General features: G+C 39.6%; 1 protein-coding gene and 1 long non-coding RNA gene across 3 annotated transcripts in view; one reads left to right on the top strand and one right to left on the bottom strand.

Moving 5' to 3' along the window:
* The window catches only part of septin8a (septin 8a), a 47645-nt gene that overhangs the window by 636 nt on the left and 22247 nt on the right, over positions 1 to 24762 (top strand). For both annotated transcript variants that reach the window (XM_088088930.1, XM_042499914.2), the window contains exons 2-5: positions 12787 to 12901; positions 13235 to 13430; positions 16337 to 16523; positions 23004 to 23165. In XM_088088930.1, coding sequence (XP_087945056.1) covers positions 12787 to 12901; positions 13235 to 13430; positions 16337 to 16523; positions 23004 to 23165 — 660 coding nt within the window. The remainder of the gene's footprint in view (positions 1 to 12786; positions 12902 to 13234; positions 13431 to 16336; positions 16524 to 23003; positions 23166 to 24762) is intronic.
* Positions 1271 to 24754, bottom strand: LOC148187258 (uncharacterized). Its single transcript, XR_015779018.1, has 4 exons — positions 24210 to 24754; positions 18737 to 18795; positions 18315 to 18408; positions 1271 to 6860 (listed from the first exon to the last, which is right to left on the bottom strand). It is a non-coding gene; the product is annotated as an uncharacterized LOC148187258 (long non-coding RNA).

The following is a 24762-nucleotide window of genomic DNA, read 5'->3' as shown; positions in this document are numbered from 1 at the left end:
TTGTTATGTTAGTAAGGTTATAATGATCATACATATTTGATTCTTAGTAGTCTCCACTAAAAAACAGCCAGAAAATACGTAAAAAATATGAAAACAGTATAAAAAAATATTCTAGAGAAAAAAAAACAACTTCAGCAGTCTAAAGTTACAAATATTTATTTAATTTGTTTGTTTATTAGGATCCCCATTAGCTCCTGTTTTAAACAGTAACGTCTCTTCCTGGAGTCTCCATTATTTCTATAACAATATTTCATTTACTAGATTACATAAATTGACATGATCTATCATTCATACCCACAGCTAAACACATTACAACACCAATAAAACACACAGCAATTAACACAACTCAAAGACTGTCTAATATATACAGTAGCGCTACATAATGATTTACTTCTTCAGTCATTGAGAAAAAAAAAAGTACCTGGAAACTTATTGATTAAATCACAAGAAAAACTAGATAGATGGCACAAAATTGATTTCACATCTTCAAGACCATCAAAAATATACATCATATAGCGTGTTCTACACTATTCCTTGTGTAAATAAATACAATCTTAACTTTTTTTTTGTGAAAAAAAGCATATTGTATTACTTTGAGAAATCAAAAAACTTGGTATTAAATTCCATGCCACCATTTAGTGTGACCTCCCTATCCACTTAGCATGTCTTAAACTCTCATGCACAGACAATATGAGATTTACAATAGTAATCTTATATGTATTTACACCAGGCTGCATTCGTCCAAAGCTTGATATTGATTGTTGTTTGTTATTGTTGTGTGATTCCAAGTTTCCCACTAAATATTGACTTCAGTCTGAAGAAGCCATTTTGTTGTGAGTACTTTGGCATAGTACCTGCTCTCTGTGTTCTGTGTTTGTGTCTTGATTAAAAGACTGATAAATAAGCATAAATATATCATCAGTGTTACTTTACTATGACAAGAACTCTACGGTGGCCTAAGACTTTTGCACAGTACTGTACAAAGACTATTTTGAAAGCTATAAGCTTGCTGTTAAACACCACAGACCCAGTCGAAAGTGTATTACTTGCAGTTCTGTTGTGTAAAACTAATTACCTTTTGAATTACATATATATATATTTAGAAACAGTAGCTCCTAACAATGGTTTCATTTGAACTTTATGCTCAGGTGTGCAAAATTCAACTAACTTTCTTGACTCATAATGTGATATTTGCACTAAAGGCCATGTCAGTTTTACCAGCCAGATGCTAAATAATCACTGGCTCCATTGCTGATGGCCTTTCTCTAAAGTCTGGCCCAGGGGGCCAGTTGTGGCCCTCAAACAGATTTTAACAGGCTCTTGGTTTGTCTTTCAAAATGTACTTAACAAGATATTGGTTAATCAAGCAAGATCATTTTTACATTTATTACATTTTCATACAGTTTGTAGACATGCACCAAGTAGGACCTGCATGAGTGAAACAAATGTATTTTCATAAGCAGATGGTAAATAAGCAGACTAATGGTTATTAAGACTAGATGTTCCCTGTAGACATGGCCACGGCAAAGAAGCATAAAGTCAAAAGCAAAGGGCCGCCGCTTTTAGGTGTGGCGAAAACTTGAATACTTCATACTAACTTGAATACTTCATACATACTATCGCTTAATTTCGAAACATTTGTGTCATTTGCATGTAATTTTCAAAATAACCCATGTGGTGTGAGAAGCAGCTGGACTCCAGTTGTTTTGACCCCCATTCAAAAAAGTCTGGACATCCCGGCTCTACACAGTAAAGGTTGGGCTTAGTATCAAATGAGAGCAGAGTATCCTGCATTGTTTTCATAGTGACGAGCTTAGTTGTCAGTCAGGTGTAACCCTGTAGGTACAGTGTGGTGACGCAATACAGGCCAAAGAAAATAGCGATACACCCTCAAGTATGTCAAGAATTCACGCAGTCGCACAACGAAGCGTTTGGAGAACCGGTATCACGGCGACGACGCAAATGCACAGGAGGGGATTTAAAGAGGGTGATTAACTTTTTGGCAGATGCTTGAAGAGATCCTTGTTGTGGTGAATTGGACAGTAAGCAGCATTGAGTTTCAGGGATAAAGAGATTAAGAAGACACTGCGGGCCTCTCCTGCCACTTCTTGGTGCAGCACATGTCCGTGAAGAAAGGAGAGGATCCAAAAAAAGGTGCATAGGATATTGCACGCTTGGCATTTCTTAAATTGGGGAGGTTTCCAAGTGAGGGTGCAGAAGATAAGTCGTCTTTTTTGGAATACAAAGTAAGAGAATCGATTAAAGAAAAATGCTGATTGCAGTAAAACAGGCCTGTGGATCAACAGCGGGCTGTCTGTCTGACTTCCTGTCCAACTCTCTGAACTAAGTGAGAACATATTGAACAAACGGACATGCTCGCCTGGCAGTTTGTTTAAAGGGCACACTGTTAATTACGTGCAGTTATTGATAGGGATGTGTGTTTGGTTGCATTGTTGGCCCGCGTCAATCCAAAGCAACAGACAGCGTAGCTTTGGGATAACTTTCTAGGCCAGGGCCACAGGAGGCGATCAATGGAGCCAACTATTGCTTTCACTCATTGATTGCATTAGAGTGTTGAGCATAAGGAAACGGATGCTGTTCATTTAAATGGTTATGTAATGAAATGCCCTACAACATATTTAGCATGTACAGCGCTTGCCTACTGACCCTGAAGAGTATTGTCTCTCCCGTGAGGCCTGCATGCATGAAATGAAATTAGCTTCATAAAGTGCTTAAAGGCAAAAGACAATGAATGTTGAATTATGAGGCTCGTACTTTAAAAGTGCAGCTTTGCTTGTTTGCGCAGAGGGGGATGTTAACTCGCGAATGCATCGAGCGCTTTATTCAGCGCAGATTTGTTTATTTTAAATGCACTCTTAGACTTAAAACACACTTCCTTCAAATTTTAGCCAGCGCCTTTCCATGTTGTTCAGCCGCTCACAACAGATTGCAGGTCAAGTAAACTAAATGTTGTGTGTCGGCAGTGATGCTGGCTGTATAGAGAACATACAGGCCAGAACTGCCTCGAGGCGAGACCGTCAAATCCGATGTGTTGGATGAATCATGACAGCCGAGCTGCAGCTGACGATGATGAGTCAATATCCATCTATAGAATAGGTCAGAATTTGGCAAAGACCTGTTGTAACCCAAATTGTGCAGCTGTTAGATTGAAAAAGATTTCAAAATAATGTTGGCAAAGGCTGAATGAAGGTTTTGAGGCTGTGTTGTCTAATTTAACAGAGGCAAGTTCACCATAAAACGTAGTCCACATTGAACAGCTGTTGGATGGATGGCCTGCAAGATAAAAAACCACGCCATAACCTCACACGTTTAATAACTGCAGCACCTCATCAGTCATGTGTCTTGTTGAAAGGCTCCACAGCGCCAAGTGGCATCGTTCTGATGTTTACGTGTTTCACATGGGATATGGATGTCTTTTTATCAGTATGAACGATAAAAAGGCTGCATGGAGTCACTTTTTTTTGCAGCTGGTATTGTTTTCACCTCCTGAGTCTGTCTGTGTGTGTCATCATGGTGAAATGTGGTCCTGGTGACAGCGACTGTAGCGGGAAGTACCACAGAAGCTGTGTGAGTATTTTGCCAGGTGTTTGTCTGTCTGCCTGTGGACAGATTTTGTCACCACGATGGCGTCACAACCATGCAAGACGCAGTCATGAAACTTTACAGGTGTTTCGCTGAGATCAAAATGAAAGTCGAGTTCGAAGATAGATGTGGTCCAAGCAAGGGGGCCGAAAGTAAGGTGGTAGGAAGGGGCCATTGGTCGCAATAGTTATAAGTGGATCACTGTATCTGAGCTTGAGTGATCGCATTGAAAGATGGTCTCGAGTTCATTTCTGTTTTGGATTCTGAAACATGAAACTTGCAGGAATCATGTGAATGCTGACTTGGCTGAGACGGCTTAAGTGCTGCAGACATCGACTCGAAAAAGTAAATAAAAGGGACAGTCATTAATCTGACAATTTGTACTTGACCTGCAAATTCACAGGTTGTTATGTCTTTAAATGTCATCGAGAAAGCCAGAGAATAAGAAAAATCCAGTCAAAACAATGCAAAATGTCCCCTGTTATTTTCTTTGATTAATTAGTATCAAAACAAAATTAAGGCTGGATTTACTGCATCCACAGAGAGCACAAGATATGTTTGATTTTCTGAGCTGTACGTCTCCAATTTTAGTTAGTATCCATAGTTCTACAGCATTCAATAACTTGCATTACTAGTCTAGATCTTAATCACTTAGCACTTGTGAGAGCTTTTCTGTGCACGTGAGAGACTTTTACTTCTAATCCATGAAGAAATCACTTTGCCCTGTGGCTAATAACATACCTGAGAGCACAGCAAAAACTGTTTTGTTGGGATACATTTTTTTCTACCTCAGTTCAGTGATAGTGAGGATACAGTGTATTTTTGAAAAGCCCCATAAAGATGAGCGAGCTGTACATCTGTCTCGTAAAATGGTTCCCGTGTCTCCTCTCCCGTCTGTCTCACTCATTTTTTGGTCTTTCCTGTTGGGCATAGATGAGTGATGAAGCTGAGCAGTAATGCGCTCATACGATTGTTGTGCACGACTGTGAGACTAGAGAGGCGGAGAGAGATATTGAGGGCATTTGATGAGATAATAAACAGATGAAAACTTGTTTTTTTTATCACTGTGCTTGTGAATTCCTGAAGGCACACATGCAAAGTTCAACAGTCAACATTTTCACCATTGCAACATCAAGTAGCGGCAGTAGAGCGGCTATTGCAAAATGGGCAAAACCCGTCGGGGTGGGTTAGAGATGATAATATGACAACAACATCTTTCTAAAGTACATTTCTTGTTTGATGACGTTGTATGAGATGTAAAATCCTTTGTGCCGCAGTTCATAATGACCCCTTACACAAAAGAGCCCTTTCAGAAGTTATGATGAAGCAGTCCCCTCATAATTATAATTCAGAAGACATCCGGCTTGTTCATAAATCTGCATGACCGTCATTGGACAGGAAGTCACCACCCTACCTCATCTGCAGAGCACTAAATGTGTGTGTTGGTTTGTCATTGAGGTTTTCATGTGGCGTCCTCCCCTCACAGATGCTAGTTTGAATAAGCCCTCAAACAGATACATCTGTTCTCAACACCAAATGAAGCTTTGTGCTTGTAGTAATTACATTTTAACAATCACACTTCGGTAAAAACAATCCGTCAATAGTTATGCTTTAGTAAAATAGTTGTCTGTAGTCTCATAAGATTTTTTTCTTATGCAGCTGTCAGTTAAGGTAGAGATCCTATTGACCAGTTAAGTCTACAACAGCAAGTCAGTGCAGTTAGTGTCTGTGTCTCAAAACCGAGTCCCAGACTTTGTAAAACTGCATCTCATTTTTCCAATATTGATTAATCTCTTTTGTTAATTTAAAATAAAAAAATGATGAAAAACAGCCAATTCCAATAGTTCTAATAGTTTTTTTTAATGGTAATTTACATTTCTTTATATTGCACTTATAAAAATCTGTGTTTGTAGAGTGCTTCACAAAGGGCAGGTATGATGCTGAAAACATATTAAGCAGCAGCAAAGTGCAGCTTGCAGCAAGCTGCCGTGCAGTGTCTATGAAAAGCTGCTGATGTTTTATTTTGCAGCGACTTGAGGCCAAAATGAAAGTTGGGGATAGATTAACTTTTCGGTGGCAAATTGCATTCAGAGAATACAGTCTTGTGACTTTTTGTTTCAAAGAATTTCTTCCCACCTGAAAACACATGAACACGCCTCCTGACTACAGGTGTGTTTTTGGCTTTAGTCAATAGAATAATTCTAGGGAAAACAGTGACACATTTATATCAATAGCAAGACCAAATGACAAATTAACCCAATATACAGATATCTCAATGTATTTAAAAACATATACCCCACACATATACATGCAAAGAGAAGTGCACGCACAATCTCACACGCATGCACGTTTTTCAGCTTGAACTGATTATAAGAAAACCTTATGATAAAAGTAGATTTGCAGGAGCACCTTAATGGAAGACACTCGATTTGCAGGTCTGAAATTCTCGGGCAGGTCGTAGCATAGCAGTGACAGAAACAGCTCTGTCACCTTTAGTCCTAACCTTGCCTCAGGAAAAGCCAGGAGCTTCCTGGCAATGTCAGAGCTCAATGTGACATCTTCAGTTATAATTTTCTATCAGTTAAAAAGTCCAAAACACAGAAATAAGAATTTCAATCATATTAAACAGAGAAAAGCAGCAAAACCTCACATTTAAAAAGCTGGAAGCGGCAAATGTTTGGCATTTGTGCTCGATAAACACATGATTAATTCATTATTGGAAGAGTTTGTGATCTTTTTATTGTCAATCAAGTAACTGATTAATAATCCAGCCATAATTTCAAGTCCAAGTCTTTTTGCTTAAAGCTTCCCCACCTCTGTAGCCAGTAAGATTTCCACAAGTAGCAGTCATAACGATACATTTCATGCCTTGAAAAGCGTACTAGCATGCCACAATTCCTATTCTAAATTCTTTAGAGTCCTGCCTCAGTATGTATTGAGTATATATGACTTAAAATAATAAATACATAATGCACACTGGAAATGGAAAATGCCCAGTGAAGTGAAAATTCTGAAAATGTGGAATACTATGTAGCAGTTGATCGTCCCTCTTTAACTTGTTATGTGAAAACAAGACATTTAAGGGAGGCCACGTCTACACAAAGTGCACCTCAAGTTATTGTAAATATTTGAAGCCTTTTCAAAGGCCGTACCTCGGTGTGTTTCCTCACACACAAGCATCAGCTGCAGCAGTGTGTACCTCAGGCTGTCAAGTTGCTGCTGTCTGTCAGTTGGAGGCTCACTGAGGCGGACACGAGCTGCAAACACAAGTCAGACACAAGTCAGGTGGGAACGGAGGCCAGAAGGCGAGAGGCAGGCTGAGGAGAGGATGGAAAGACAGCAGGAGGGGAGTCTGCAGCAGGAGAGAGTGACTGATGGGAGAATTTCAGGTCATGTTAGGACTGAGCGCCGAAAATGTTTCCGTGGACTGATAGGTGTGTAGAAAACAGATCTTGGTTTTGCCTCCAGTTTGTGTCTGGTCGGATCTGTGTCACATATTTATGTAACCTTTTGGAAAGTTGATGTCAAAGTGCCTTTGGAGCTTACTTACCTGCTATCATGATATTCACTATTTTTTGTGATGTTTGGAATCATGTTTGTTGCATTAAAGACTGTAGTGCTGAAACAATTTCAAATAGACTTTGGAGCTTACACACAACAATGGGCAATGAAGGTACTTCAGCCACTTATTGGTGTGTCATTAATCAGTTAAATCTGAATGCACAAGCATACATGCATATATTTCTTGGTTTGGTGTGCCATGCACTTCCTGAGGATATCATTATCTCTGACGTTCAGTGTAAATAAACATCCATAGCTTGGCTTAGGCATCATGGAAGAGGATGTCATCCAGAGGTAGTCGTCTTTATCATTTGTTTGCAAACAGGAATTGCCAAAAACAAATGCTGCATACATTTAATGGTGCCAGTTTGCCAAAATGTAAACAAATGCAGACTGAAAAATGGACTCAAGTTGTGGCCCAAAGCGTAACTCACTGAATCCATGGCAGTATTATACTTTCTGGGTTTGGACAGGTGTCCCACAGTGATGGACAATAAAAACATAAATTTCAGATAATTGTTTAAGTTATTGATCAAGCCAAAAAATATGGGTATTTGCTCTGATTGACAAATTGACAGGTATCTATCACAGTTTTCTGTCATTTTATTGATAATTCATTTAATCAGACACATAATAAAATGATTAATCTACAATAAAAGCAATCTCTTATAGCATGTGGCTTAACTGTCTTGACACTGCAGTAGTCATTGTGTCCTAAAACGTAACTTGTTGAATTGATTCCCTTGAGATCATAGTGTTTGCGCTTCATATCTTAAAGGGATAGTTTGGATTTTTTGAAGGGGCATTGTTTTGGTTACTTATTCATACTCGGTGTATTACATACAGTAGGTGTCTGTCAGCATGCCCCCAGTTTGGAGAAGCTGTGGCAGAATCGCTGACATGGAAGTTAAGCAATGCACCGCTGTGGATGGGGGACACATTTTAGCCACTTTTAAAAAAAGAATAACAGTTTCATAGCTCACCTTTCTGTCAGACAGCACATTCAGACAGGGAAAACGCCAGACTTCACTGACAAAAACAATAATTTTGGTAAAACATGGGAGCTGCTGGTCTACCACTGCCTCGATCAGTTAATTAGTTTGTGTTATTTTGTGACTTTGGCGAATCTGAAGTAACCCTTTTAAACGCCAAAGACTTTTGACATTTTGCAGATTGGCAGATTGGCATTTTGCAGATTATCTGTATCAGCTTTTTATATTAATGATTAATGAAACCAACCAATGCTGGGGAAGGCAGTCTGCAAAACATGCAAAGAAAGTATCAAAGGAAGGAACTTTCACTTTGTAAAACCTCGGGGTACTATTTTTTTTTCACTGAACTTTATAAAACACTTGCTGGGAACTTGCTGTATATGATGTTGAAAGTTTCAGTTTTGATGAAACATTTTGTGAAAGCATTTAAACAAAGTTTTGTGTCAGTTTGTTATATTCCAAATTCTAAATTTCAACAGCAATATTTTCATTTTTTATTGTAAATGCACATTGGTTCCAAATATCGGTCATTGGTTCCAAATATCGGTCATTGGTCTCATTAACTACTGATGGATAGTATCAGGATCGGTGCCGCAAAACCAGTACCACTCGACCCCTAAAGACAAGCACAGGTGTTGCTAAAATTAACAGTGGCTTTGTTCTATTCAAGTGTCCCAGTAAGCCATGAGGGTAACAGTGAGCCAGCCTGCATCAGGCCCCTCAAAGTGACAGGACTGTGAAAAAATCACTGACAGAAAAAAGTAGTTCCCGTCAGCCAGCTACAAACACACAGCATTGTGAACTAGCTTATATCGTTTATGCCTCATTTCACTTTGAGCCACCTGGGGCCCCGCAGTGCAGTCATTTCCTGTTGGCCTGGCGATACGGTGGCCTGAGAACTGACTGTGTTGTTTCCTCACCCTGAGACAGTTAACCAGAAGCCTTTCATTCCTGTCATACTTTGCTGCTCTTCTCTGAACTGAGTGGGTGGACAGATGCCTCAGAGTTTTCCTAATAGCTCTTTTTTCTGCCGGTTATGCATCCTTGACTGATGGGCGTTACGCTGTTGTCATTAAGTGTAGGCTAAATGTTTTAGGAACTAAGGCAATAAGGTTTATTTTTAGCTTTGTGATGAATTGTTCATGTAATCCAGTTTGTTCTCAGCAAAGCTTCATAAGACGGAAAAGTCTTTTTTTGTGGAGAACTATGTAATCCTCCAGCCAAAGAAAAACAAGAAAATGACCGAATATGGAGATTTTCATGTGACAATAGTGATAAGTTGTAGCTCTCACATAGACTTAGTCCTGCATGCCAGCTAAGTCTGGTCAGTGTTTAATTTTTCTGTTACTTCACGCTTATGCTCTACTACCAGGGTGTCTGCAGGACCCTGAAAAGTCTTAAATTCAATTTTATAAATGGCTATGACCCTTTTTTTCAAGAGCATCTGCGTTATTTCCTGAGTTACAAAGACAGTCTTCGAGCACACCACTACCTCGTTCTCAATTTTATGAATATTAGGCCCTAGAAGTCATTAATTTTTCTTAAATTTGAATCCGTGGTCTGAATTACCAAAAATATTTATCTAATTTAATTTCTGCCTCTTTTAATTTCTTTTTATGAAAATGTGTCAAGCTCTCCTGCGTGAAACTCCACGTTTCACTGACATTTTTCACTTGCCATACAAAAAATAAATGTATTTTGCTGATAATACTTATTTACTTTTGCTTAGCTATCTGACAGTGACTTTTACTTGGAATATAGTACCTTAACATTGTTGTATTGTTACTTTTACTTGCATAAACGGTGCTTGTAGTACTTTTTTCAGCACTGAGTCCAGCACACACTCCAACATTGTCAGTGAAATCACAGCTTGGAGAGTTTGTCCACGTCTGCAGTTCTTCTCGGTCTTATCCTTAAAGATAACTCCGATGGTCAGGTCTGCGTGCTTTTTTTGTAGCCCTCAGTCACATACCCATCTGCCTCTCATGATTTACACACTCTCACACAAAGATTACGTGCTGCTGACAGCTCGGTCTGGTTCAGAGTAGGAGGTCACCCTAGAATTATCTCATGAGTCAGGATCTGTGTTATTTTTCTGAATCTGAGAGTCTCACCAATGTGGTTTTGTAAGTTTGGAGCAAATTCCACAGAAACAAGGTTTATAAGGTCAAAATACTCCTTACTGAGCATGACACCAGCCCGCCCCTTGACTTTGGTCATGCTTCTCTGATGGTCCAGATACATATTGAATTGGCACAATGAGTTTCCAGAGGTAAGCCTTTGTGGCTTGAAGTGTAAATTTCCAGACTTGTGGTCTAAAAAAATTCCTCACTCACACAAAAAATGTTGTCAATGTGCCCTTGAGCAAGCCACTTAATCACCAACTGCGTGCAGTTAGTCTGCTACCACATGTGAAACTGGAAACGAAAGGGGGTGTTGATGGAAAATGAACATACAGGCCTTTATTTATCCCTCCCTGGATAAATAAAGGCTAATATAAATTGTCGACTTCTCCTTTTTTAAACACAGCTCAGGAATCCAGATAGTCATTGCACCAGTTTCCTTCCAGGCCTAATACTAGAGGTCACACCCTCCCCCTCCAGTAATCTATCCGAATATCTCTACAAGCTTCGTTCAGCAAACTGAATACCGCAAAAAAGCATTAATGTGGTTTGATGAGCTCTGAGTTTACAGCATATACATGAGTACTTCACCTACAAAATGACCATTTGTTTATCAATGAACCATGCAGTGTTATGTTGACTTTGTGAAGAAAACTTTTACTTACACCCCTCCATGGAAAACTGGGAACATATCAAATCAAATAAAATCAAGCACATTTAAAAACAACCACATTTGACCAAAGTGCTGCACAAATTAAAATGAATGGCACATAGATAGATTACATTTAAAGAGGCACAATAACAGCAGCAATAACATAATGGTAGTAGAAACTGAATCATTTAGATATAGTTTTGCTGTTATTAAATGTAGCCCCAAATCAATCAAAATATCAGTATGTTCACATTTTTTTCTCCAAAACTTCAACATGGTATGACTATCTGTCTTATAAATGATCCTTATTCCTTTAACAAAAAAATGCAAAAATGCTCACTGTCTTCTTCCTCATCCTCATCTGTGTAAACCTGCTACGGAGTACCACAAACATTACATTAAATTGGCAGATGCTTTTGTTTAAAGCAACTTACAATGCATGCGTTCAGGCTCAAAGGGAACAAGAGCTAGATCTCATAAAAAAGAAAGAACCCTTCAATGGGATTTTCAAGTTTTTGCTATGCTGTCACCTGGCTTGCCATAAAACATGTCCTCGGCTTGGCTGGATGTTTCACAGACAACATCGCATGGAGAAACACTTAAAACACATTTACAGCTTGTATAGATTTGTTTTCTTTGATTAAACATGGGCGTTAATGTAATGTAGTAAACTCACAGTGTGCTTCAGCTCACTATTGCCTAGCTCAGCTCACGTCAGATTACTCCAGTGGTGTTGCCTGACATATTAAACCCTGTGCTTACACACACACTCACGCACGCACACACACACACACACACACACACACACACACACACACACACACACACACAGTGCTCATCCTTTGCAGTTCAGTCAGGTTTCTGTCTCCTCTGCTGTGCATGCAGAGCCTGCCTCTCAGTTCAGTACAGTGGGGTTCGTTCTGCTGAGCTCTGCTCTGCTCCCAGGCTGCCTGTGTTTAGTGACATCAGCCTTCAAGTATGCGATCCTTCGTGGCGGAGCCAGCCAAGCTCGGGTGGCCCCATTCATCTCAAGGTGCTGTCTGTCTGTTCCTCTACAGCTCTAACACGCTCTCTCTTGTTGCTGACTGTCTCTCCTTCAGTTGAGATGTGTTAGACAAGGGAGATCAAAGGTGAAAATGCTTACAAGCCAATAGTGGTGTCTGTCTTTGGTCGGTTGTGTATCGGTAATCTTCGTGCTTTTGGTTCCAGGATGCTCTCTTCTAAATGCAGATTGATTATAGAGTGGTTGTGCACAGTGTCTGAAAAAGCAGTGGTGATTGGAGATCCTTTTTAGTTTTGTTTACAGTTTTAAGAGGTGCCCCTTGATTTGGAAACCACAAGTAGCTTAATTAAGATCGATGATTTTGTTTATATCGTTTGTTGTGTATGGCTGTGGTGACCCATTAGTGCTGAGATAAAAGAAAAGAGTAGCTTTAAAATGTTTAGGATGTTGATGTTGTTATCCAAAGAACTGCTAAACTTCCTGCAAGTGATTTTTATTTTCATCTGAGGATATTCTCATTTCACTGAGATGATGTCAGTGTCATAAATCTCTGAATGACTTATTTATTTGGTGCACAGAGAAGCAGTTTCTCCGTGTGGCAGTGTCTTTAGTTCCTCATGCATGTGAAGGATTACTCCTGAAGCTCATCCTCACAGCAGGCCCTGATTATTTATCTCATAATGTTAGCCGATGAGTGTTACATCTGCAGAATGTACGCAGGATCTTTCATTTGCGTAGGAATGTGAATGCTTCAGCTGCAGCTCTTCCTACCTCTGACTAATGTCTTCACCATGTGTGTTTTTCACACACGCAACCAGACTTTTAATGTTTTGTTTTGTTTTTGTCCCTCAGAATGAAGAGAAGCGTAACCTGAGTTTGGGCGGACATGTTGGATTTGACAGCCTCCCTGACCAACTGGTCAGTAAATCGGTCACGCAGGGATTTTGTTTTAACATTCTCTGTGTAGGTGAGTACCAAACAACAGTGTGCGAGCAATGTGTGTGACAGATTGTGTTAAATACTGTTACAATTAGCAGCTCACGGAAATGCCATTCTGTAACTAATGAACGTTTCTCTACAGTCATTTTCCCTCAACCTTTACTTGATTTGTTTTCCTCCAAAGAACATGTTTAACTACAACAATACAGCAGCAACGTTGTGTTGTTTTTCCTGACAGGAAAGAAATGCACAATTGTGTTGCTGCAATAAAAACTCCAGTCCAGTCCAGGCTGATGAATTACTCTCCAGTGACTGAGTAATTTACCTCTCTGTCTGTTTCTGTACATCCTACTACCCACAGGGGAGACTGGTATTGGCAAGTCAACGTTAATGAACACACTCTTCAACACCATGTTTGAGAATGAAGAGGCGAGCCACTATCAGAATGGCGTTTATCTGCGGCCGCGAACATACGACCTGCAAGAAAGCAACGTCCACCTCAAACTGACGATCGTTGACACCGTGGGCTTCGGTGATCAGATCAACAAAGAGGACAGGTGAGGGTGGTGAAATGATAATAAATGATGTAAAAGGTCAAGTGTGTAATAATAATATATGTCATATGTCATCCCAATGCTCAGCATTTCATAAAATGTTTAAAATCACAATAATGTCGCATTATGACTTAAGTATTGTGATGATGTTGTATTGTGGGGCCTCTGCTGATTCCCACCACTAATAAATGTAATGTTTTTCAACCAAATATATCCCCAATTTAAGCCATACTCTTGTTTATTGATCATCTAATTATCACAGCCATACAGCCGAAGTTGGAACTCAAGCCTTACAGATTATAGATGACAATGTGTGTGAACAATGTGGTAAATCTAACCAACAGTGCCATTTACTGCATCAGGAAAGTGATGATGCATTCTGATAAACAGCACTTATTGTTTTGTCCTGTGAGTTATATTCCATTTGCGTGGTACGTGCCTCAAACACATGCTTCACTGTGTTTTCCATTTGACTCCTGACTGTTGTAACGACAGATTTTCCCTGTCAGTTCTCATCCAAACCCGTCTTTCTATTTTTCACGATGACACCGCCATAGTTTTGCCTAAATTAAGTCCATGTTGCCTAGGGTTACAAATGAGAAAAACAGACAATATCAGTCCAGGTTTCTGCACATTTGGGTTTTCTCTGTAGGGTGGAAATAAGACGAGGTGGGACAGCAATAAGGAGGAAATAGCTGATTTTTTTAAACATGCAGCTGTGGAATGGAGTGATCTTGTTGTGAACTAGCCAGCAAGCAAGCACTCTCACGCCCTTTGATAGGAGCTTTCTCTGTAGGCTGTATAAACTGACATGCTGCAGTGGACTGTAAATGCAACTGAGAGAGCCTCAAAAGGTCAGAGTTGATGCAATCCTCAGAAGAGATTGAAGATAGATGTGGAGGGAGAGGACAGATCACTGTAAACATGGTGCTGGCTGTTGATATAGAAAAAAATGGACTTCTGTCTCACTTTGACCTGTAAAATTTGCAAACACTTGCAGTAGAAAATTTTCCAGTGTAGTCTGCTGTTTAAGTAATTAGTTACCTGATTACATCACTCAAAGAAACAGCTGGCCATTACATTTCCAGATCTGTCTTATTATACTCCTGAAACTCTTCATTTTAGTCTTGTTGTTTTGTGGCTCAGAATCGCACTTTTAATGTAGCAGGCACATCTTGTAAACTTGACAGTCTGAGTTGCACTTCAGTCACTTTGAAGCACTGAGGACTGATGTGATGTCGATTCAGGAGGTGTTTCAGATCTATGACATTGCACAATTTTACAAAAATACGTTCTCTTGTGCATCTTGTCAGTGAGAGCCAGAGGACATGTGAAAGCAGAGGTGATGCTTGCTGTGCCCAGTGAGGCCAAGGAGGTCATGTTGTGCCCAAACATAGCAACGTAACATAAGCAATGCACATCTGTTTGAGAGCCACAGCAATGTCTGTTTGAAACATTTTTGAGGCATACATTGGAGGCGAAGCTGGAGGGATTGTGAGAATGGAACAAATGTATTGAGCATCACAACAGCAGATATGTAGCGAATGGTAAGTGATTCTGCAAGACTTGTATCTATTGTGACTAATAAACCTTGTACAATAGACATATTTTGAGGGATTGTATTTGAGGCAGCAATGACGCAATTTATTAAAAATGTGTCTGACTGCTATTGGTCTTGTTCTCATCTCCCCAAACTAAATGAGTTAAAGCTGCACACTCAAACTGCTCCAAACAAGCTCGCTGTGGCTGCATGATAAATTTCCTGTAAACTGTCTCATGACCCTAACATTATCAGACTGGTGACCGTTTTGGAATTGAAAGATATTAGAAATAGCTTGCAGAGACAAACTGTACTTCTGCAATAACCAAAATCAGTTTAACAAAGGACATTCAATATTTCCTAGTGTTTAACTTGATAATCACTGCAGTTTAAAAATGGTGCAGAATCAGAAGCACTTACAGACACTAAGACACTAAAAGGCCTAAAACATACTGTTCCCTCTTTGTACATAGATACGTTTAGTATCTACAAAGGGGGAGCGCTTAACTGACTGAAAATGTTAAACTGTTTCAAAGCTTTAGGGCTGCTGCTGCAAATGCATGACCTCCCTTATCGCCCTTTTGGCGGGACAGTTTTTTTTGTGTGTCAAAACTCTTCATATCAGCAGGGATGTGAATTTGCAACAGGTCTGCCACTGTCCTGGTGTTGTGACGTGATGTTTGTTCTGCAAAAAGTTGTGTATTATTGCCTTTGCTTTCGGTCCAAAAGTTTGAGAAAAAAAGTTGCTTTTTTGCCGCATAACATTTGTGTTCTGTATGTGAAAGTACTGATGATCAAAAGAGTAAGTCAAAAAAAAAAATTGCCATGCAAATTTATCACACAAAAAAAGTCCCCAGTGTGTAAAGGCTTTTGGTTCTCCTCTAACAATGCAGGTTATCCGCGGTGTAACGATATGGACTTTCAGAAGTTTGAATTTTACCTTCCTGGTCTTGTTTGTTTAGCTACGCATGCAAAACGATAATGAGCCAAAAATGAAAACCTTTGATGTTTTCACAGCTCACATTCCTGATTTCTGTGATTTACTGGTGACACTGTAGGCTACAAAGGCCATCAGAGCACTGATGAGAGAGGATAGGACAATTTTCATCCTCTGTGATTTGTTTCAACCAGACTTCCATAAGCTGAGCACAAATTTCATGCAGCACTAAGCTGTACAGCTCTAAGCTGAGATCTTGGCAAGGGATCAGATCACGCAGTTACTGAAAACATAACTGTCTCGGTTCATTTCCCCGGTGACAAGTCCATATTTCCTTTATATTCATTACAAGCGCATGAAGAGTTAGACAAATATTTTTGCTTTTACCCACAGACATAAATCCTTACAGTTTCTTCTCGGCTGTCTCCACAGTTACAAGCCCATCGTTGACTACATCGACACTCAGTTTGAAAACTATCTCCAGGAAGAGCTAAAGATCAAACGCTCGCTGTTTAACTACCATGACACCAGGATCCACATCTGCCTTTATTTCATCGCCCCGACAGGACACTCCCTAAAGTCCCTGGACCTCGTCACCATGAAAAAACTGGACAGCAAGGTACGCATGAATCCATACATATGCTCTGGTCTTCCCCCTTTGGCAAAAAGCACACATTTCCAGTCTTTCCCATTGTCTGTGAAAACTATCAGTGTTGTTGAAATTCGACCTCTCTTTCACTGGGACTGGTATGAATTTCACTGAAACGTGGAGATCCCTGATCTTTCTGTTGGGATGTGGACTCTCTGTGTCCCAAAAGAATAAGAAAGCGGAAAGAAAGATGTGAGAGTAAATGTGCAAGCTTCCAAGATTTCAGGAGAACTACACAAAACCTGCTGCATACGAGGTTCACACTTAAAAATCAACATGTCGCGTGCCTTTTTACAAGTGAAAGGTTGATTTTCTGTGTTAAGGTCCATGTCGAGCCCCTAAAGGACATGGAGGAGAAAAAAAATTAGACGGTGGGAGAAAAATTAGAAGGTGAAAATATTTTTTAATGGTGAAAAAAAAATGATGTTGAAAAAATATTAATTTTTTTCACCATCATTTTTTTTTTCCACCATCTAGTTTTTTTCTCCTGCGTGGCCCTTTAGGGGCTCACTACATTCCACTTTCTGAATTGCAATTTATAATCTGTATATAAGTGAAAAAGAAAATAGTCCTTGTAAGGCAGTGATATAAAGTGATGTAAACAAGTTCCGATTCAACATATTTGCAGTTTACAGGTCAGCTGAACAGCAGTCAATAGTAACAATCAGAGCCACATTGATTTGTGGCTTTTTCATTGCTCTTGTGCGAGTATTACTACACAGATTATTGGTCAGTGGATCTGTGCTTTGCCACACGTCTGATAAGTGCAGCTCAGTAGAGACACAATCACTGGCTCGGCCTCAATTAGACAACTGGTGGAAAAAAAATCTCATCATAACAGCACTTGGAGCGTGAAAGAAGGGGAGGGAGTGAGTTTTAGTGGGGGAGGAGAGAGTCAGAAATGGCAAGTAAAGTTAGAGCCATGTTGTATTTACTGTGATATTATTTATATTTTTAATTTTAGGCACATCTTTTTTCTTTGTCAGTGGTTTTCTTTGAATTTTTCACAGAAGAAAGTTGATCCTCTGTAGTTTGCTTTACTGTATTGCCTCTTATTCTATGTGTCAGATGTTTTTATTTGTAATCCAAATAAATGTTGCCATTGATATTGAACAAAAATTGTCCATACACATAAGGTGTAAATATGAACAGTGTCTTTGTGATCGGTTCAACAGACGTAAATAAATTCAACCTGTTGACATTTTGATAAGATGTTTTGGAAAAACAGCTTAGTGATAAACACAGCTAAAACCATTCAGTGTTTTTTTCCATCCTCAATCCTGGTTTTATTGTGTGGGAAGTGTGGAATTTCAGGAAGGGAAAAGATCCTCAAAACATGTGTACTCAAAGCCGGGAAGAGAAGAAATGACAGAGTAAGAGGCAGTTAAAATGCAAGATGTGAAGATTTGTGTGTCTTCGACTGTATTTGGTTTTGACCAAAGGCGAGAATGATTATACTGACGTCTCGGATATCTGCAAGCACTTAAACTGAGAAAGCTACATGGACCTCTATGATAAAGAGCCATCAATGCATTGGCCTGTATAATTTAGTGAATTGATAATTGAGTTAATTAAAGAAGCGTCGATACACCAGTCAGATAGATTTACAGCACTGTGATGTATACATTTGACTACTGATAGCACTGCTATATGGATGACATAGTGGCAGCAGCTTCAGCCCTGTTTGTGTGTGGTGATGCAGTGATAATGACTCCAGAACAAAGCAGATGGTCAGCTTGTGACCAAAACCTGCTGCCTTACCTCTGCCAACTATCAACGCACGGCTGTGCGTCTCTGCCAGATATCTCCTGGTACTCTTCAAAACTGTGACCGGATACTTTAGACAACTATCACCCTAAAGGGACAGATAATGGTTTTATAAGGATTAACTCTTGTCGTAATTTAACACACAGTAGTTCTTAACCACGTTTTTGTAGGTCTTTATGTATAAATTCACTCAACATAAATGTTTTAAGTATTTTGATATATTTTTGACACTTTCTTGTTTTAAAGTACATTATGCAGGAATTGTGTTTATTGTTTGTAACCACAACATTATTTCTACACTTCTTCTACGTACACTGCAAGATACTATTGGAGGAATGTTACATTTGTTGTAATGGAAAAGCTGAAACTTAAGCAAGCTAACTAAGCTGTCCAACAGAAAGCAGGCCTGGCCTCACCTGCGAGCTGCCTGGCTGGGGGTTACACACCACTGCTCTGGTTGTAGCACAGAAATGTCCTGTGCACAGAAAAATAAGAAAAAAAATTCAAGCAGAGGGCAGAGTCTCTGTGGACAAATACACCGCCACACATTGCTGGTGGGTCAAAATGGAAACCAAAATGCTGTTTAGACCTGAGAGGAACTCACACAAAAGACAGAAAAGACTTCACATTGAAAGGGCCAAGATCCATATGCAGTACTTTTCTTGCTGTGAGGCGACAGCGTTTGACCACTGAGCCTCTGTGCTGTCTTTATCAGCCAACAGAGTGATCAAAACCTGGCACTCTACACTGCCAACTGTCTCCTGATACCATCCAAAGCTGCACGGCCAAAACTCTGTACCCTCTGCTTTGAGGCAACACATGGTAGCTTACCTGAGCTAAATATATTATCCGGTATTTGAACCACAGCAAAGCAGTTAACATGTGTTAGCTATCGTGTAACAGCTTACATACTATACTCTAATATGAGTGAAAGCAAAGCAGCTTACCTCAGTCAAATCTCCCCGTCCATTCATATAAACCAAACCCTTCTTTCGTGAACCTCTAGTGTGGCTAAAAGAGACATTTTGGTCATGCACAGGCCTTTTTCATTTACACAGTGTCAGAAAGTGTTGAAAGTGTAAAATAATAGCAAAGCTGGTGGCAGGCACTTTTATCTCAGACGATTTACAGCATTGTGAGTGAAACAGTGGGCTCAGTTTGAGCCTGAGTGGGTGGTAAGGGTGAACACTGCTCTGACCTCTGTGGCTCCGTCCCACCAATCTTTCCACTATGTGAAATACAGCCGAAAGCAAGCCAGTGTTGAGTGACCACAGTGTGCATGTGAGGCTGTTTTGTTTTACAGGCCTGATGGGCTTGTTTATGCAGTGGTCTCTCTCTAGATGAAATAATAATGTGCTGCAGGCAATATTTGCAGCAGCTAATCACCACATACTGTCAGCCTTTGCACATTTCTTTAAACTCTAGTGATGGCTGACCACAAAAAGTACCAGTTCCCCGCTTTAACAGGCCTAGACAAGAGCCTTATCAAGTCACAGAGAAAAAAGGTGCAACTTATGATTATTTTAACTGATCGTCTTACTGGTTATTTTTCAATGAACTGATCCGCTGTTTAGTATCGTTAAACATAAAATTACTAAAAAAAAAATGCTCTTCATATGTTCCCAGACCCTGAACTGATGGATTCAAATGTTTTGTTTTGTTTTTCATTATTATTCTGTCTAACCAGCAGTCCAAACCTCAAGCTATGCTTTTATAAAATGGAGAAATTTGGCAAATCCTCACACCAAAGAAGCTGGAGCTGGTGCTTATTCATTCATTTCTGTCAAGTAATTAATTAACCAATCATTTAGGCACTTAAGTCTAAGTACTGTCACATTTTGGTTACATTTAGTATTTCAGTCCCATGAGAGGCATTCTGAGAGTGCATCCATCCAAAAATTTTTTTAATTTCTATGCTGAGTTATGGTGTGTAACTGTGTGTGAATATGAACTTTTATCTGGAAACTAAAGATAAATGAACAGTGTCTGCCAGATAGCTCACAGGAAAAACCAGGGAAGCAGACCAGAAACAACTGTTCCCTCAGTCTGTGGAGTTTGCTGTCAAGGCGAGACAATGGTGTTTTTCTTGTAAATGGGCTACGAATCCCCCCCTCCCTTGGGAGGATAGTTGAAGGCCCACCACAGTGAGTGTGGTTTCTGATGGCTGAAGGCAGGAAGAGAGATAAAGAGTGAGAAGGAGTTGTCCTTTTGTTTTATATGTTTTGGTCTTGAATAGAAGGAAATCATTACTAGTTATTTATCTAATATTAGGATGTAGAGGATTGATTTTGAAGAGGCCACTTTACAAACAAGGATTGATATTTCTTACTAGGGATGGGCATTGATAAGATTTTATTGATGCCAATGCCGTTATCGATTCTGCTTTTCTGGGACAAAAGCAAGCCCCCACATACATGGCAGTCTTGAAATTGATGTTTTAGCATCACATCATTGTTTTGCAATGTGCAACTGTCATGCTGTCATGGATAAAAGGAATTGATAAGCTCAGAAGCATATGATTCAAATGGGTCGGACAGATTCTAAACTAGAACAAGTCGGTTCCTTTCCCTATTTCCTACTACCCTTTTGAAATTTGTCATAATTTGGACTATAATCAGTGAAATGTATATTGTAACTCAGTCTATTTCAGATGTTCTATAAGCATCCAATAAATATTAGAAATCATAGAAAAAAAGATGCTCATTTAACTCTATCACCTAGGAAAAGCCCCAGGCTGTGAAGCAAATTTTACACAGTGGCCAAAAGTGGAATTATACCATAACAAGATGCCAAGACCTTTTTCCACTTTTTGACTTACCTTGGGAAAGAGATGCCTGTAAATCAATGGATAAATTCTTGTGAGCATCAGAATTTTCTCAAAATGACTCCTTTCTCTATCAAGATTTAATCCAATAAGTTTGATAACATTTGGAAAGTCTAAAAGAGCTGCCAGATGAACCTATTTGATCGCCATTCAGGTTAGCAGGATGCTAAACCAGAAGTCAGCCGCTCCGCTGGCTAAAGTTGCCTTTTCGGGCACAGTGCGCATGCTCTGTGGGCCCCATGATGTGCAAGATCAGGGTACTTTTATACGGTGGAAATAGAGCTTGTTTTTCTTCATGCGTCACTGAGCAGCTCTCAAAGGAATGAATAGGGCCCTGCCTCCATGCTGTATGTGGGTTTTTTTATACATCCATGATTTAACTCCTTAACTTTCCTGGGAATCATGATGCTTTTGAAAGTGAAAATCATTATTTTTGCCTAACATAACATATTATTATAAAGTAAAAACTGATTATGCAATATAAAAGCTATAAAATAATGAGATCTGCGTCCACACTGGTTCCATATAAGCCTCGCTTTTACAATGCAATTCTGCCTAGCAAAGGATATGATCTCCTGGGAAAATGAAGGTGCAATTTATGACAAAGAGGAAGTGCAGCAACCATTGTGCAACCAAAACATGAGGAGGAAAGCACTTTTGTTTCCCTGGTAGCCAAACAGGAACCTTAATAGCCAAATGGCACCACTTGACAAAATATAAACAAATGTAGGCTACAAAAAAACATTGTTGCCCACAGCTAACTTACTCTCTACATAGTTCAGTTATTTGACTGGTGTAAGATTACAGCAAAAAAGCCAAAAATATCACATTATGTCAATCCTTTGTCGTCAGTGATTATCTTACATGCAGACTGCTCTGATGTGGTCACTGTTGCCCATCTGGTGCTCCAAGTGGTCAGAACAAACGCTGAGAACTATTTGGGAATACTCTTTGGTCAGCTGGGAAAACCCGGCTGTGGGAAGTGAACAAATATCACAGTCCCCTCCCTCCTCACCGACAACGTCAAGACACGCAACTCACACACGGCTGTTGTCAGCTCTGGATAGCGATTAGGGAGCTTGATTGTTAAATAAGGGTTAAAGCGCGACACTGGCTGCCCTGCTGTAAATTAATGATCCAATAAAGTATGATGAGCCTGTAATTTTACTCCTAACAAGCGCTGGCTCTTGCTCTGAGGCGCACTATGGAATTGATGAGTGAATCTGTGGGGATGCTCCTTGTCCTCCCTGTTAGTGATTCGGGTAATGCAGCCGTGCAGAGGAATGCAGACAAACTGTGTGTTTATTTCTGCACATCTGCTGCTGATTGGAGATGGAGCCTAGTTTGTTTTCATAATCACTGTTTGTTTTATGTATCTGCTGGGTTTCTGACTGAGCTTATTCACTGTACAGTATTGCTGCGTATGGTCTGGTATGCCTTCTCAACTATATTTAGCAGTGCACTTAGTTTGGTTTCTGTATTTAATTTGGTCTTCAGTGTGTTTAATTTAGCTTAATTCACAGTGTTTGTTCATGACCTGCTGACAAAAGGAAGTTAATTACTGTACTCTGTAATCCACTGAAAACACTGAGTTGATTTTCTGTGTGTCTGCTTTCATCATATTTAGCTTGACAGGTACATTGTGTCCTGTCATGAAGATGCATGTCATACCACCCTAGAAAAATCACTGCAAAATGAATACCACGTATACACTAGAACACAAAGCAGCTTTCAGTACAGGACTGGATGTATATTTTTGGCAGACTCAACTATAAAAACAAAGACAATGCTCATACACACAATACACATTTAATAACTTTGTTTATTAAATCCCCTCTGTCTTCTCATCCTTTCCTCAGGTCAACATAATTCCCATCATTGCCAAAGCGGACACAATCTCGAAGAGTGAGCTCCATAAATTCAAAATAAAGATTATGAGTGAGCTGGTGAGCAATGGTGTCCAGATATATCAGTTCCCAACAGACGACGAGGCCGTCAGTGAGATCAACGCCTCCATGAATGTAAGTGATGTTGTGAAATTATCATACAACCAGTCTTTTTTACATTTTTACCTAACAAAGAAATTCCAGATTTGTTTTTGTACACACTTGGATGGTCTGAAAGTAATAATGATTACATTGTTCTTTCAACTTGTGACCGGGGTGTGAAACTGTTCAATGTGAGCATCTACCAGCCACTGACAGATAAATGTTTAAATTCACAACCCGTTCAATTGTAAATCATTATTTGCATCTGAAATCCTCCAGCCACTTCCATATTTTACCAATATTAGCATATATTAGCTGGTGGTTGGTGCTTAATTTTGTACCCGACACTTCTCAGCATTGTTTGATTAAAAAAGGATTTGTCACTAAGATACCACTTTGCTCACAGATTATGTCTTCGTGTGTTACACATGTGGTAACGACAGCCTATGTCAACACCATTTTATTGCTTTTAACACATGCTTTCCCCTCTTATCTCAACACTTTGCAACCCCACAAATCTGCAAGTGTATCCATGGAAAAACAGTAAAAATATGTGCACATACCAGCTGGCCCTGGGCATGTGCTTGGACATGCGCTATATGCAAACATTATATATAGTTTTACACAAACCTGTATGAATTCTTGCTTTCTTCCAGTACCCCGTTTCTCAATTCTTTCCATAATTAAACGATTTTATGAACCTGATGGCAAAATGTGCTTTCCTACAACTGGCTTTATTTCCATTTTTAAATTTTCCACTGTCAAAATAAACCAATTATTTTGAAATACTAAAACAAATATGCATATAACAATAAAATGAACCTAGGCTTTTGACTCATGCTTAGGCAGCAAGCTCAAATAATTGTTTTTAGAAATATTCAGCCTTTTTGTTCTAATTTTATAATTGAGGTGATGTATAATCACACTGTGCTCAAGCACACACCCACACATGTACAAATGCACAAATTATAAATTCTCTCATGGATAAATACGACTGGATTTGCTTTTTCCCCAGACACAGTCCCTGTACAGTATCCCCATCTATTCATAGTCGGTTACATCAGCGCCCACACTCACCAGCTTGTTCCTCTGAGCTGCAACCAGCCAGCTGGTTTTAACTCACCACCTAATATTTGAGGTTGAATATCAGGCATGTTTTCCCCATGATGCTTCAATGTCGATCCTAACGAAGCATAGTAGATCTGAGGGCAATAAAAAAGTGTGTGTGTTTTATCACTTCAACAAAATAGGCCTCTCAGCCCCAACTGAGCCACATGTTAAACTTAAAACACAACTCTGCTGCAGCTCATGTGTCAGGGTGGTTACACTTCTCTGTGGTGTGGTCTGGTCATGAAAGATAAGAGAGATGATGGCCACAGTGAAAAAAGTTTTATTTGAAAGTCAACACTCAATTTTCATTAATCCTTTTTGTTGTGTCATTTGTACATAAGATGTTTGAGTCTAGTGAAATGTAACTTGTGAAGTGGCTGCTGTGCTGTAAGGAATGTCACCATGAGGAAACTCTTTACTTAGGAGAGAGAGGGAGCGGGGACTCAGCCCCTCTTCATGACTCCAGTAATGGTTGTGGCCTCTTAACCTTTTTAACATAAAAACATCTTCTCTTGCACAG

Source organism: Plectropomus leopardus, chromosome 15 (assembly GCF_026936395.1).
Source record: "Plectropomus leopardus strain MGB_pleo_1.0 chromosome 15, ASM2693639v1, whole genome shotgun sequence".
NCBI classification, from domain to species: domain Eukaryota; kingdom Metazoa; phylum Chordata; class Actinopteri; order Perciformes; family Serranidae; genus Plectropomus; species Plectropomus leopardus.
Note: the sequence above shows the minus strand (reverse complement) of the source record. Positions and strands in the feature narration are given on the sequence as shown.